The 13,837-nt window shown below is 40.5% G+C and overlaps 1 protein-coding gene across 1 annotated transcript; it reads left to right on the forward strand.

The window, feature by feature from the left end:
• Positions 1-11,874, forward strand: LOC134446278 (N-acylethanolamine-hydrolyzing acid amidase-like). The gene is made up of 11 exons (XM_063195617.1): positions 1-327; positions 3,976-4,140; positions 5,666-5,789; positions 6,040-6,130; positions 6,609-6,682; positions 7,789-7,961; positions 9,992-10,054; positions 10,174-10,240; positions 10,497-10,525; positions 10,920-10,986; positions 11,088-11,874. The coding sequence occupies exons 1-11, from the start codon at positions 161-163 to the stop codon at positions 11,109-11,111; spliced, it is 1,044 nt and encodes a 347-aa protein (XP_063051687.1). The 5' UTR covers positions 1-160; the 3' UTR covers positions 11,112-11,874.
• Positions 11,875-13,837: the final 1,963 nt, after the last annotated feature.

Raw genomic sequence — 13,837 nt, forward strand, 5'->3', positions numbered from 1 at the left:
CTCCAACACCGCTGGTGGCGTCTTTTTTCCCACACAATAGTTTGAACACGAGAAGAAGACGTGATATCGTGGTAGGATAATAGGTTCCCTAAATGTGAATGTATTTCACAGTTTTCAGAAGTAGCCCAAATGAACCAGCCCTAGATGCAAAGTGAAGAATATGGGTATAACCGAGGCATGGATGCTTATGACAGTGTTGTGCGCGGCCAGCGCGAGTCCACCTTTGCTTACTGTTAATCTGAACACACCTCCGGCGGAAAGATGGGCTCCGCTTGTGGAGTTGTTTGACAAACAATTCCTAAAACAAGTTGCAGCGGACGTAATTGAGTAAGTATTCCGGATCACGATGTCGTGATGGATTGTCACTGACTGTCGTTTATTTTTCATGGTTCTCCGGTGGTAACGTTCACAGTTCTTACATTGCTGCACGGTTACGCATATGGCAACATGTTTTGAACTCGGGAGTGATCGTTTTACACTGTCTGCTGTGCCTTACAGGCTTGTGCACTTCGAGTAGGCTACTGTTTACAGTGCGTGCGCACTGACGCATTAACACATAACTAGTAGACTGAACTGTGGTAAGATTTACCCAGTGAAATGGTAATCTAGTTGGATTCAGCAGAGTATAAAGTGTTTTACCAACCGCATGGGTATTTTTTCTTTTATTAAGGAGATAAGGAAGTGCCCGGGGCTGTATGGCGCATGACATGTGTACCTCTCCGTACCAACAAACGTTGCATTATTTCTACATCCTACAGACGGTCATGACGATGATGCCACCATAGGGCATACACTTACGTCTGATTGTCACTTGCTGATAATTTCCCATAAGACTTTCATTGCCTTGACTTAATCTGAAAATCCGTAGTCTATCAGCTGCTGCTGCCCGCACGCCCTCTGACGCCAGTCGAGACAGCTGTGTGCGTAGTCTAACTTCATTTGGACCATTCCCTTCATAACTAAGAAGTCAAACTGCCATATAGGATAACTGCACACACAGTTAGACTTATTAATCCACATGTCTGATGTGAGAATCTTCACAGACTTGTAGACTTATTTCTGTCCCTGACTGTATCATAAATGCATCGTCACTGTCTGGTTAGTGGAAGCCAAGGACAGATGCTGCAGTGTAGCCTACTGTGCAGTAGCACTGGATGGAAGGAAGGACAGCTGAAAAGGTCATTGGTGTTCCCCTGTCCTACAGGACATGTACTCTGTCAGGACTAGGAAGAGGGTACAGAACACACACACACACACACACACACACACACACACACACACACACACACACACACACACACACACACACACACACACACACACACACACACACACTTCAACCCCCATTATGACTATCATCAATTTCAACCTTATTTGAGCCCTGCGTTCCATCTTTATTCGATGATGGTAAAGGGCGAGGCAGCTTAAAGGATGACTTCAGCCAATTTCAACATGCAGTTGTAATGCTCACACTACCCTGGACTTGTCAGTACCTGAGTTTTTTTTCTTCTTCAGCCTTTTCCAAGATCATGGTCATTGTAATGGGTGCAGGAGTTTGTTTACATTTCAAAAAAACATCTTTATTTATTTCCAAATGCAACATTAGTAGACAACTAGCAAATAGTGATACCTTTTGGGAAAATATTTGGAGTAGGCTTATGATAAGAAAGTTTTTAATGTAAACAAAAGCTGCCTCCATTACAATAGCTCAGATCTCGGAAAGGGCTGAGCCGAAAAATGCAACATCACCGGATACTGACAAGTCAAGGGTAGCTTGAGCAATACAACAGCATATTGATATTGGCTGAAGTGGTCCTTTAATCATTGATCCAATGTAGTCAAAACTTTTCAGTTTACACAGGGAGATCATTACAGTAGATTTAAGTACAGTTGAGTAGCTTTATTGATAATATCAGGACAAAACTGTGTTGCAGGACCTTTTTGGGGCATTAGATTGCTATGATGGTGCACACCTTGTTAAAAAAATGTATAGCCTAAGTTGAAGCCTGTAGAGACTGTGGCATGCTTGTGATGGCAAGGCACTCCCTCGTCAGTATTATCCGAAAATGGCTACATGTCCTTCAGTGACCCATGACCTTTGGTTCAACTTCTGCCCCTTTTTGTGTCAACGTAATGATTTTCTTCTCAGAGAGCCACAGAATCTGCCGTCTCAATGTACTTAACAAGTTACCCATGGCATTTCCCCATTTCTCAAATCAACCTCAGGTCATATACTATAGTGCAGTGGTCCTTTTTTTCTGAAAGCACCCCCTTACCTGTGCCCAAGACAAGCTGTGCACCCCCAACCAAAACATCTACACGTGTATACGCCCTACAATTATTTAAAGTGATTAATTACAATGATTCTTGCGTCATACATTAATCAATACCTTAATTACTTTACATGGGGACCAAAACAGTTTTTCATTTGGTTTTGATTTGGCCTTATTATAATATTCGCTAGCAGCATTTTGGTGACAACCTCAGCACAAACAAAATTCCGTGCTCTCCCTGAAATCTCTGGCGCACCCCCAGGGGGTCCCAGGTTAAGAAGCACTATAGTGTACAGTCTGTAATGTTGCTCACCATAGCATAAAATGTAATATTATGGAATAGAATAGAATAGAATAGAATAGAGTAGAATAGAGTAGAATAGAAAAGAATGGAAAGGCTTTATGGCCATTATACACAGGACAAAAAGATTGAAAGCTTTTTTTTCAAGTTGTACAGAGCATGAAGTATAAAGTAAAAAAAAAATATATATATATAGATGAAGATATATAGGTATTACAAAACCTACTATAAAATAAAAGATACACATGCCAGACAGACAGACAGACAGACAGACGCACACTCAGTATGCAAATAGACAACAGACAACACAGCAGCTGTTTCATGTAGAACGAAAGTACAGAAAGGCTATACTGAACGAGGCACCTACTGTATGGTAAGCAGTCGAGTTTGTTCTTCTGAAATTATTTATAAGTTAATAATAACTTATCGATGCATATTGGTTAAAAATCAGTGTTTAGTATTAGTATTGTGTAGTATAATACATGCGAGTATCGAAAGACATGTTTTATTCCCAAATTTTCCAGCAGGACACATGATTGTCCAACTTTTACTATATTGCATGTTGGTTACAGGGTTTGACATGTTGCAGCCAGTAGGAGTTAGTGGTTGCAACATTGGTACGGATGGTCTCAAATGGTGACAAAAAGTGAAATGACTCATCGAGGGATATCCTGTCCCTTCTGTCACATGTACTCTGTGCAGCTTTATTTAGTAAAGAGTTGAAAGGTTAACACGAACAAAGTGCCACACTCAAAAGCACAAGACTTTAAAATGGGAAGCTCTCTGTGAGTCTCGGTGTTGCCTACATTTTAAGTTACCAAGTTCTGCTAGTTTCAGGCTCGTGACGCTTGGTGGAAAAAAAAATCTCACTTCAACATTGCGATTGGTCAGCAAGCTGCTTGCCTAAGATAAATATATATTTTTTTAAAACCACTTTCCATGCACATCATAAATGTGTTGTGTGTATGTCAGTGAATTGCATGAGTCAAAGATATTGCCCGCATAACGCCTCTCATTTTGCTTATTTCATAATATGTTTCAATATTGTGTTAAATGTGTGAATAAGATTCTGTGATTTTTTTGGCCTTGTCTTGTCATTTTGAACATAAGCAAAACCTTAGACAGTCCAGTCCACAAAATAGTACTGAATCATTCAACTTTTATTGAAGATTCACTTGCACAAAGAATAGCATTTTATTACAAAAGAGAGGTATATCCATGCCCATCTGTTTTGTCATCTGGTGCATCAACAGGAGACAGACAGGACATCTTAACAGGAGTGAGCAGCACAGATGACATTCTTTTCTTCTCAAGTGTACAACATGGGGACTAATGTTTCGATGGATGAACCATCTTCATTAGAGTCCACATTTTTAACAAAATGATTGTATTCTATTGCAGCTCAACGGTACCAAAATGGGTTCACCATGCAATCATCCCCGTAGTGGAAGCCTTGGCGAAGTACATGCCCCAGCACTATGCCGAAGAGATCAAGGGAATGGCCTCTTACTATGGGTCTGAAACCGCCGACATCGTTCTACTCAATTTTGCCTATGAAGTTACAGCGTAAGTAGAATATTTCATTCACTTATTTCATTTAGGTTATTGTACTTTTGTTTATTTAACAGGTACTTTTTTAACACCTAGAATATGTGCATGTACAAGTGTGCAAGAAACACACACACACACACACACACACTCACTCACTCACTCACTCACTCACTCACTCACTCACTCACTCACTCACTCACACTCTCTCTCTCTCTCTCTCTCTCTCTCTCTCTCTCTCTCTCTCTCTCTCTCTCTCTCTCTCTCTCTCTCTCTCTCTCTCTCACACAGCCAGTTAGTATAGAGATCAAGGTTATTGGTAAGAATAGGTACAGTCACACCTTAGTCCACTAGATGGCTGTAATCCTCACCATATTATTTAGTACACATGTCTATATTCCCTTTTTGCTTTTACCTGACTTAAAGGAACACTGTGTAAGATTTTTAGTTTATTTCCAGAATGCATGCTACTCATTCACTTATGTTACCTTTTTCATGAATACTTACCACCACCATCAAATTCTAAGTATTCAATATGACTGGAAAAATTGCACTTTTCATACATGAAAAGGGGGATCTTCTCCATGGTCTACCATTTTGAATTTCCAGAAATAGCCATTTTTAGCTGCAAAAATGACTGTACTTTGGCTATATTAGAAAATATTAGTTTATTACTTAGTACACTTTCATGAAAAGATCAAATTTGGCAATAGGCAGCCTAGTTTCAATGAGCAGCATAGTTGCAGTACCTTTTTTGGCCATTTCCTGTACAGTGTACCTTTTAGACCATCATGTCTTGCTGAATCTCAAATGGTGCACTTGTGCACTTCGGGTGCTATGTTTCAGTGGGTAACTAATACGCCATACGCATTGACTTCCTTTTTATAATGAATATTTCACAAAAGGGCTCACGTGTCAGTCTTTCGTCACATGTGGCAGTTTTTTAAGAGAATGCTTCTGCCTTTTTAAACAGAGGGCAGAAAGTCTAATAGAAAGCATGTGGGTCAGTGTTTGGAATTCAGGTTGCATGAACACTGAACATTGATTTTCAATGCAATACATCACGCATTCACAGAGTTAAATATTAGAGTCAGACTGTTGCTTACACAGTAAGGCTTTGTCTGTTTCTTAGAAATCCTACTGACTCTGATCTATTTCTTAAAACTGTCAAAGAACAACACGACGCCATTGAAATTGGATATCCAGGCCCCCGACTTAGTCTGCTATCTAAGGATTCTCTCTGCATCAGTCAATGGCAGTCAAATCTTTGTACTGCTCTCTCTCTCTCTCTCTCTCTCTCTCTCTCTCTCTCTCTCTCTCTCTCTCTCTCTCTCTCTCTTTCTCTGGTTATCATTTTGCTGTTGATTGGATAAAAATAGATAAATATTTTTGTTGTTGTTGGGACTGTTGTTGGTTAATTTTTAATGGCAATATTTAGCTTTTACATTTATCTTAGTGTTGCCATTTATGTTCAATCACTGTTTAATAATGTGGACCATGTCATGTGTATTTGTTTAACTTTTTTTGGCATAATCATTGACAGATTCTGCACTAGTATCATAGCGCAAGATTCAAAAGGAAATCTTTACCATGGCCGAAACCTGGACTATCCCTTTGAAATCCTCAAGAACGCCACCGTTGATGTCAGTTTTATGAAAGATGGGAAGGTAATTTTTGCAAGTGTGGTGCTTCTCTTCCTTTCATTTCTTTGTTGCAGTACGTTCATAGAAGAGCTAGAGTCAACTAACATTGGCCATGTTCTATTTCGGCTTTTCTGGAAATTTTGCCCACATAATTTCTTTATATGAGGAGTTCAGGTGCAGAATGTTGATGAGTCTGTTATGTTTGTTCAAAGGAGAGCATTTCTCCATTTTCAAAATTCTTTTCAAAAATGTGTAATTATCTGTGTATTTGCAGGAGCTGTACAGAGGAACCACGTTTGCTGGCTACGTGGGCTTGTGGACAGGACAGAGTTCCAGGGGATTTACTGTGTCTGGAGACCAGCGCTGTAGGATTTCTCTCTTTAGTGGCTTTCTAAAGTAGATGTTGTGTAGTTGACATTTCTGTTCCTTCATCCGCTGCCCCTGAAGCTGATTCAAATGTTACTGGGCATCTCCCGTTGCCAAGCCATGCAACTGTAAATTACATGAAGGGCACTGTGTGCTTTGTTTGTATACAGTCATTAGGTCATATACAGCAGATAGTTCAGAGAAATGATTATAGTGTGTTTGTTCACATACCTGCTTTCTTCTTAGTATGCCACATGTGTTACACCCCAACACTTTTGGCACTTACACATTCTTAACCTTAATTACAAACAGACAATTTTAAAAGTTAACTCAATCAAAAACAAAGTCCAAATGAGAAAGACACAACAAGAATGGTCGAGAGGGAACGGCAAACAGTCCCCAAAAGAATATCAGAAATGAAGTCAGAAATTAGAATCAGAAGTTAATAGAAATCCTAATTTCTATTTTGTTTTACAGCTAAAGGGCATTGGTGGGAAAACGTAATTGCTGCAGCGCTGAAAAATGCCCCTGCCAGCTGGCTAGTAAGGCAGGTAAGTTTGCAATGGAAATACAGTAATCATTTAAAATGTCTTCTTTCTACCCTATTATCCTCTTATGCAAACACTCTCTCTGTGTCTCATAGAAAGAACACCTTGGTACTAGTACATGGTTTAACAAGTAGTAGCGGGATACCACCACATCATGTGATTTGCCATAGATAACCACGGACATGAGTGCTAAATCAGTCAGATATGGTGGCTAAATATGGTGGCAAATTTTGCAAACTTATTGTTTTAACTAGATGGTGAGAGCTATGGCAGCAGGCTTGGTTAGTGGGTACTTTGATCTTTCCATCTGGGGAATGTCATAGGTGGAGTGATTAGATGTGAAGGGTCATCTGCAGTAGGCCTATGTATGGGGATATTCTCACTCCTAGTGACGTGTCTCGTCCAATGAGAAATTGTTAAGTCATTGAACCGGATGTAACTGTTGTATAGAAAATGCTGCAAACATTGGCTCATGTGGATGTTATAGTATGTGGGTTTGAACTATAAAAGTATTAGATGAATTGCATTAGAAAACAATAGCACCACCACAGATATATGAAGCAGGATGAAAGATGGCCTCATGCAGAAAGCACTTATGTCACTACTTTCCAGTTTTACTCCTGGATTCAAAAGAGCTGATGACTTCAGGTGACCTTGCAGAAAATGATAGCGATTATCTCCATTCCAAACATGTCTCTCATCCCACAATGCACTGCAGATACACTGTACCTAAGAAATAAAGTGTTGAGTATTCTGGTAATATTACTACTTTGTAAAACTAGTAGGCCTTGCAGTTGAACTGTTGTTACCAAAAGTGGGCACCATTTAGCAGAAATAGATCATGGTAAACTCATTGCTGAAATGAAAGCTTGCTCTTTTGCTCTCCTGAAAGGAGAATATGTGACCGCAATAAAAAAAACAGTAAATAGCAAACAGTAAAAAAAAAAAAAAAAAGAAGACACACAAGCTTTGCCATTTTTTTCCCTGTATCACTTGTCCTCCTATGCTACCCTTGTTGCTCTGGGTTGTCTGCAGTAGAATGGAGAACATTACCTTTGTGTTTGAGAATATGTGATGTTGATCCGTTCAAATATTTTGTCTTGTTAAAGACTCTGGAGGAAGCTGAGGATTTCGAGGAGGCCGTGATGCGGCTGGCCAAAGTCCCTCTCATCGCTGACGTCTACTACATTGTGGGCGGAGTTCACCCAGGGGAAGGGGTCGTGGTCACCAGAGACAGACGAGGCCCCGCTGACATTTGGCCTCTGGACCCTACCAATGGAGCGTAAGACACAGTTTGGAATGTGGAATTAATAGTTTGGAATGTGAATTTTTTGTATCAAAGAAAGTTGGCGTCTGCGCCTTAACTTAGAATCGCTTGTTGCTTGCTGCGACTGCTCACCAAAAATAGTTATACTAGGACAGTCAAAAAGATGAGGCGCACACAAGGCTTGCAGGTTCAAAAATTGTATTGTGGCCGACAAATTAACAAAAGAAGTCAACGGAAAATATCTGGAGCTACAAACGTTTCTGACCTAGTCCATTATCAAAGTCTCCAGTAGGAAGCGAGTGGTACGCTTAACGGTCTTAAATAGTGTGACGTGTGAGGTAAGGTGCTCCCCCGCCAAGGTTAAATAAAAATTATTTATTTTAAATTATCCAGGTTGGATGCTTACGGGGTACCACCTTGGGGAAGCACCTTACCTCACACGTCACAATATTTAAGACCGGGAAGCGTGCCACGCGCTCCCTACTGGAGACACCAGGCACGGTCGCAACCAAGCATAAAAATGCTTGATCAACACGAGATCTGCTTAGTCTAATAAAGGTGGAGTTGAATGCTTGGCAAACAAGTTGGACAGTTTTTTCTAACGTGATTTCCCAAGACATAAAAAAACGCTGCTTCCTACTTGGAGCAGCGAGTGAGCTGCCTCACAAGCATGTGGGCTACACCTGCAATTCACGTCAGATTGATGAATGCCAATCACAGCAGATTACCGACGGCATGGAGGAGGTCTTCTGCCCAGCAGTTGCTCTTGTGGTACTGCGTGGCTGCTTGACAAAACTTTTGTTCCCGCGATGGTTTAACGCCATGTGACACGACTGCCGCGCAGAGGTCACTCCCTTAAACTGCGTCGTGAACGGAAATTCTAACCAGGATGCTTCACGCGGACACAGTGAGCATGCTCGCTGCCTAGCAAATTTGCTGCCTGACTGTAAAAATGCCATCATGAACGACCTTATTGATAATGGACTAGGTCCGAAACGTTTGTAGCTCCAGATATTTTCCGTTGGCTTCTTTTGTTAATTTGTCGGCCACAATACACTTTTTGAACCTGCAAGCCTTGTGTGCGCCTCATCTTTTTGACTGTCCTAGTATCACTGTTTAATTAGTATCAACATTCCATAACCAACCATAATGTTTTTTGAGGTAAAAAAAAAACTACAGTATTTCGCCTGCAATATGTTAACAGTAACAAAACAAATGATGAACTCAGCGACTCGTTGGTTATTTTGCACTCATTAGTTATTTGCTTACATGTGATAACGAGGCATATGTAGATGCCTCCACTCCGTCTATACCTGTACATGAGTTTCCCGTTTGTAAACAATACCTGGCTGCACACCCCTGGCTGCGCACTCTTCAACCTCTGATTATTGTTGGAAACTTCTGTCACTCAAAAAATGTGCTCGCGTGGTTGGCTGCTTAGCATCTTGCCCCTCCTCATAGCAGGAATGTTTGAAAATGGGAAACCTATGTATAAGAGGTATACTGTATCTCCATAATGCCTCAAACCTCAAGTTAACACACAAAGCTGTACGTGACATCTTGAGCATTTGAGACAGACAGATGTTTTTTTTTGGTCTAAGCCTTCCAAATAAAAAACAAGAATTACACTCAAGCGTGCACCTTTTCTTCAAAAAAAATCTACAAATCTGTTCGCTTGCACCTGAAAACAGTTTTGAGTTGAGTGCGCTTTCTGAAAAAAGACTAGTGTGGCTCAGACTGCTACATCGGCGACCCGGGTTCGATTCCAGCCCAAGGTCATTTTCCGAACCTTCCCTTTCTCCCAACTCATTTCCATCATGTCTGTTACTATCCTGTCACCATAAAGGCTAAAAAGCCACCCCCAACCCCACCACCCCCCAGAAGAAGAAAAAAACATAATTAAGACAAAAAGACTGGTGGAAATCATCACATAGTGCTAATCCTGAAAGATGGAATTGATTTCAATTTGATGCTGTTTGTTGCTGAAATATACACGTGTTAATTTGATATACAGTACAGTGCGTTGTTGTTTCATTTTTTTCCAGATGGTATCGAGTGGAAACAAACTATGACCACTGGTTGCCGACTCCCCCTGAAGATCCACGAAGGTACGCTTTAGCTCTGAACATTATTCCACTGCTTTTTCTACGTCCTCTAATGTTCAATTTGAAAGCAGTACAGGTACACAACGAATAACAACACTTCAACAACATTCCATTTCCTTCAGAGCTGCAGCAGTGAAGGCACTGAATGCTACAGGACAAGATAATATCAACTATGACACGTTGTATCAGGTAGGCCTAATGTCGTATTTTACTGAGCCACCAGCTAGGTGGTGTTATCAGTTTTGTCAGGGGCAGGAGATTAAGGATACATGTCAAAAAAAAATGAGATGTCCAATATTACACCCAGTGGCTAAGATTTACATTCTCTGACTTCATTTTACCTTTTGAAAGCAGTACAGATTTTGGCCACATCACTAAATGTAATCTTTAAATATAGTGATTATGTCAGTGTATAAGTGTTTGTCTGATTCTCTTCTGTTTGCAGGTGTTGTCTATTCCACCAGTATGCAACAGGTAAAAATATGATCAGAGGCTATTATATATAAAAGTTTGCATTATGCTTGAGTGAACCGGATGACAGAGGAAATGAGTTGTTCGCGCTGAATAAAAGAGCAAAAAGTCAAACAAGTGTGCGGTAAACTTTTTTCCCTTTGAAGTAGTGATTAGAGGCTATGTCGGATAGCCTCTAATCATATTGCATTTATTTTGTACACAAATCTGCATCAATCATACATTCGTCTATCCCCATCTTGCAGAATATGGAATGTCAATCGCATTTTGCACACAGCCCTTTTTTATTTATATCTGTCTTTATGTTTGTATCCTTATTGCCTGAAGTGTCCAGTGCTTTTGTTAAATGGATGCTAATCCAGAGCCTTTATAATTCAATGATCCAAAATGTTTACAGGTTTACCATTTACACGACCATGATGAGCGCAGCTGAGCCAGAGCAGTACAAGACCGTGGTGAAAGAGGTGAATGTTTTCAAACTTTATTTATTTAGTCTTCATGAAGTGCCGTCATTATTTTTATGATTACTTACATTGTTCCTGTGCTCTCCTTTGCATATTCACAGTGTATTCAGCATGGCATACAATAGAAACAGACCACAACTCTTATGGATCACACTTCACTAGGCAGAGAAATGACCTTGGATTGTTTTCCAATTCATATGTACTGTAAGTAGTCCACTAGATGTGGAATGCACTGATAACTGTATGTCATTTTTTGTAATTGAATGCCACTTTTCTGCTTTGATTTGGCCTTTTAAGGTTTTTATTAACTAGATGTATTTGCATTAATATAAACAGACCAAAAGTGATCATTGCAAGTATTACCTGAATGTTTATGCTGCTATTGCCTTAATTCTGCTATGATTTGTTGGTTGCTTAGTTTTATGTGCATATCCACTGGTTCATATTGTGTATGTGCATGCATACAAATCCTGACACAGTAAAAACCCATGGGGAACTAATAGTGACCTTTATCTAAAGCGTAACAGTGACCTTTATAAATAGGTTTATCAAATGAGGAAAAAGGTGAAACTAGTTTTTCAAAGTCAGCATAATACTACTGTGCCTCCCGGATATTGTGAAGAATAGGTTTTGTATATTTTCGAATCCTCACATTGCCACCACCTAACATTTCCTTTCAATTTATATTGAATCGTTAACATATTTTTTATGAATCATATGATATATATTTTAATAAAAGCTTTTGTGCTTTTTTAATTAAAAAAAAGCTTTTGTATGAATTACAGTATGGAGCCAATTGATTGTTAAAAGGTTTTGGACCAATTTTGTGAATGTTTTGAATCATTTCCTCTTGTTAAGCATCTCAATAAATATGTATTGAAAAATGCACCCTCAGACATTCATTTTTAACATTATTAACAATTAGCTACATGACAGTGGCAGCCAGTCTTCCCAGGGGAAGATTTATTGAATGTTTGGTGAGAAGGTCAATAGTCCATTTGTATAATTAATATTCTCTCTGAAAAAAAAAAACATTGACAGATTTCATGCAAATACTGAATAATCTACCGGTACCAATGATGAAAAACAATGAACTTCTCCCAACTTTGAGTTACTTCGCTTCCAAAGATTCCTTGACACAGACTCTGGCCCAGGTCAGACCGGCAACTTGATCTCACAGAAATCCATGAAATGAACATGGGCCATAGTGACACAAAATCTGTGGCCGTGTCATGGATTTTGCCAAAATTCTGTGATGGGGTCACGGAAGTGCTTTCTGTGGCGTGATGGGCCCAGGGCAGTGCTTTCTCTATATTCATACAGCTCTATGCTCACACAGTCTTATGTTCCAACTTAATGTTCTCTCAAATGTTTGTTTAAAAAAACCCAACAGATTTTCTAATGTTTTGTCTCAAAAATATGTCTTACTGACAAATTAGGGCAAGGAATTGCTTAGGTCTGGGTTTTAAGTGAAAAAAATCAGTAAGGGGGCAAAAACATCCGCACAGCACTGTATGGTATGTACGTGATGACCCAGGAGTGTATATTTAGAGATTAGCGCCACTGCGTAGTGCCGCGTGTGGCCGTGTGAGTGCCTGCTTGTGGGATTCCTAGCCAGGCTGCGCCCTCCTAGTGACGCAACACCTTCGGCGGCATTGCTTCTAAATCGAATCGCGATTGCAAGTCTATGATAATCAGGCAAGGGATTCCAAGCCTGCTAAATGTGTCTAACTGATCAGCGAGAGAAGCAGCAGGATGTGTTTCAGGGGAACTGAATGAAAACTATTGTACATCTTGGGTTTCCCCCGTTATTGATCATATAGGAAACAATTTTATGGTACAACTGCCATAATTATCGGACATCTGGCTACACCAATGATACAGTGGGGTGACACTGATTCCAAATCTGTTGGATTCCTTTATGTTTGATACAGCCAGAGGACAAATTTGATGAGGATGAGAATTTTCTCACATTCAATTTTTGGTTCTTGTAGGCTCTGGCCCATCAAGTTCAAATCCAGACTGAGGTACATCTCAATTGCAACCCATGCCCCGTTTTGCTGTTATCTCTTCATGATCATATCTAATAAAGTGAAAGTGAAAGCCCAACTGGGAAACTCCAACTCCTGTTGTCATTGTGACACAGCACTCCACAGCACACAAGTGAACATTGCACACAACGAAATTGCATTTATGCCTCACTCGTGCAAGGGGGCAGCCCCCAGTGGCACCCAAAAGGGAGCAGTGTGGCAGGGCAGTACCATCTCCGGGTTCCTCAGTCATGAAGGAGGATGGGGGAGAGCACTGGTTAATTACTCCCCCCACCAACCTGGCGGGTCGGGAGTCAAACCGGCAACCTTTGGGCTACAAGTCTGACGCCCAAACCGCTTAACCATGACTCCCCTAAAGGTCAAGGATGTACAAAAAAATGTAGTAAACCATAAACAGAGAAAAAGCTGGATAAGTTAATGGGCTTTTTCAATTATCTTAAGCTCAGGCGTAAACAAAATGTCCCATACAAACAGACCGTATATGTGACATGACCCCACATAATATTCCCTGTTGACTGCAGCACAGGCCCATCCCCTTTTGTCAAGACACCATTGCTCTTTATCACGGTGCTATTTCCTCCTCTTGCCGTTGACGAGGTGCTGTCTAGCACATAAAGGCATTACTGTAATCCACTTGAGGGCCGTTATCTTAACTAAGCAACCCTGCATAAATGCTCTTAGTCCTTAGCCTGCTGCAGAGTCCAGGCAGAAGTCCCTCTAATCTGGGCTATCCCATGTCAGGGAAGGGTGACGATGGCGGAGAGGACCATCAGTCTGTCTGTGAGCACAACAACCTCTTT

The sequence above is a fragment of the Engraulis encrasicolus genome, chromosome 3, assembly GCF_034702125.1.
Source record: "Engraulis encrasicolus isolate BLACKSEA-1 chromosome 3, IST_EnEncr_1.0, whole genome shotgun sequence".
In the NCBI taxonomy this organism is placed as follows: domain Eukaryota; kingdom Metazoa; phylum Chordata; class Actinopteri; order Clupeiformes; family Engraulidae; genus Engraulis; species Engraulis encrasicolus.

Coding starts and splice junctions, on each gene's coding strand:
- LOC134446278 (XM_063195617.1), top strand. CDS start 161: ATGGGTATAACCGAGGCATGGATGCTTATGACAGTGTTGTGCGCGGCC. Junction 6,683..7,788: donor CCAGCTGGCTAGTAAGGCAG/GTAAGTTTGCAA, acceptor GTCTTGTTAAAG/ACTCTGGAGGAAGCTGAGGA. Junction 10,987..11,087: donor ACAAGACCGTGGTGAAAGAG/GTGAATGTTTTC, acceptor GCATATTCACAG/TGTATTCAGCATGGCATACA.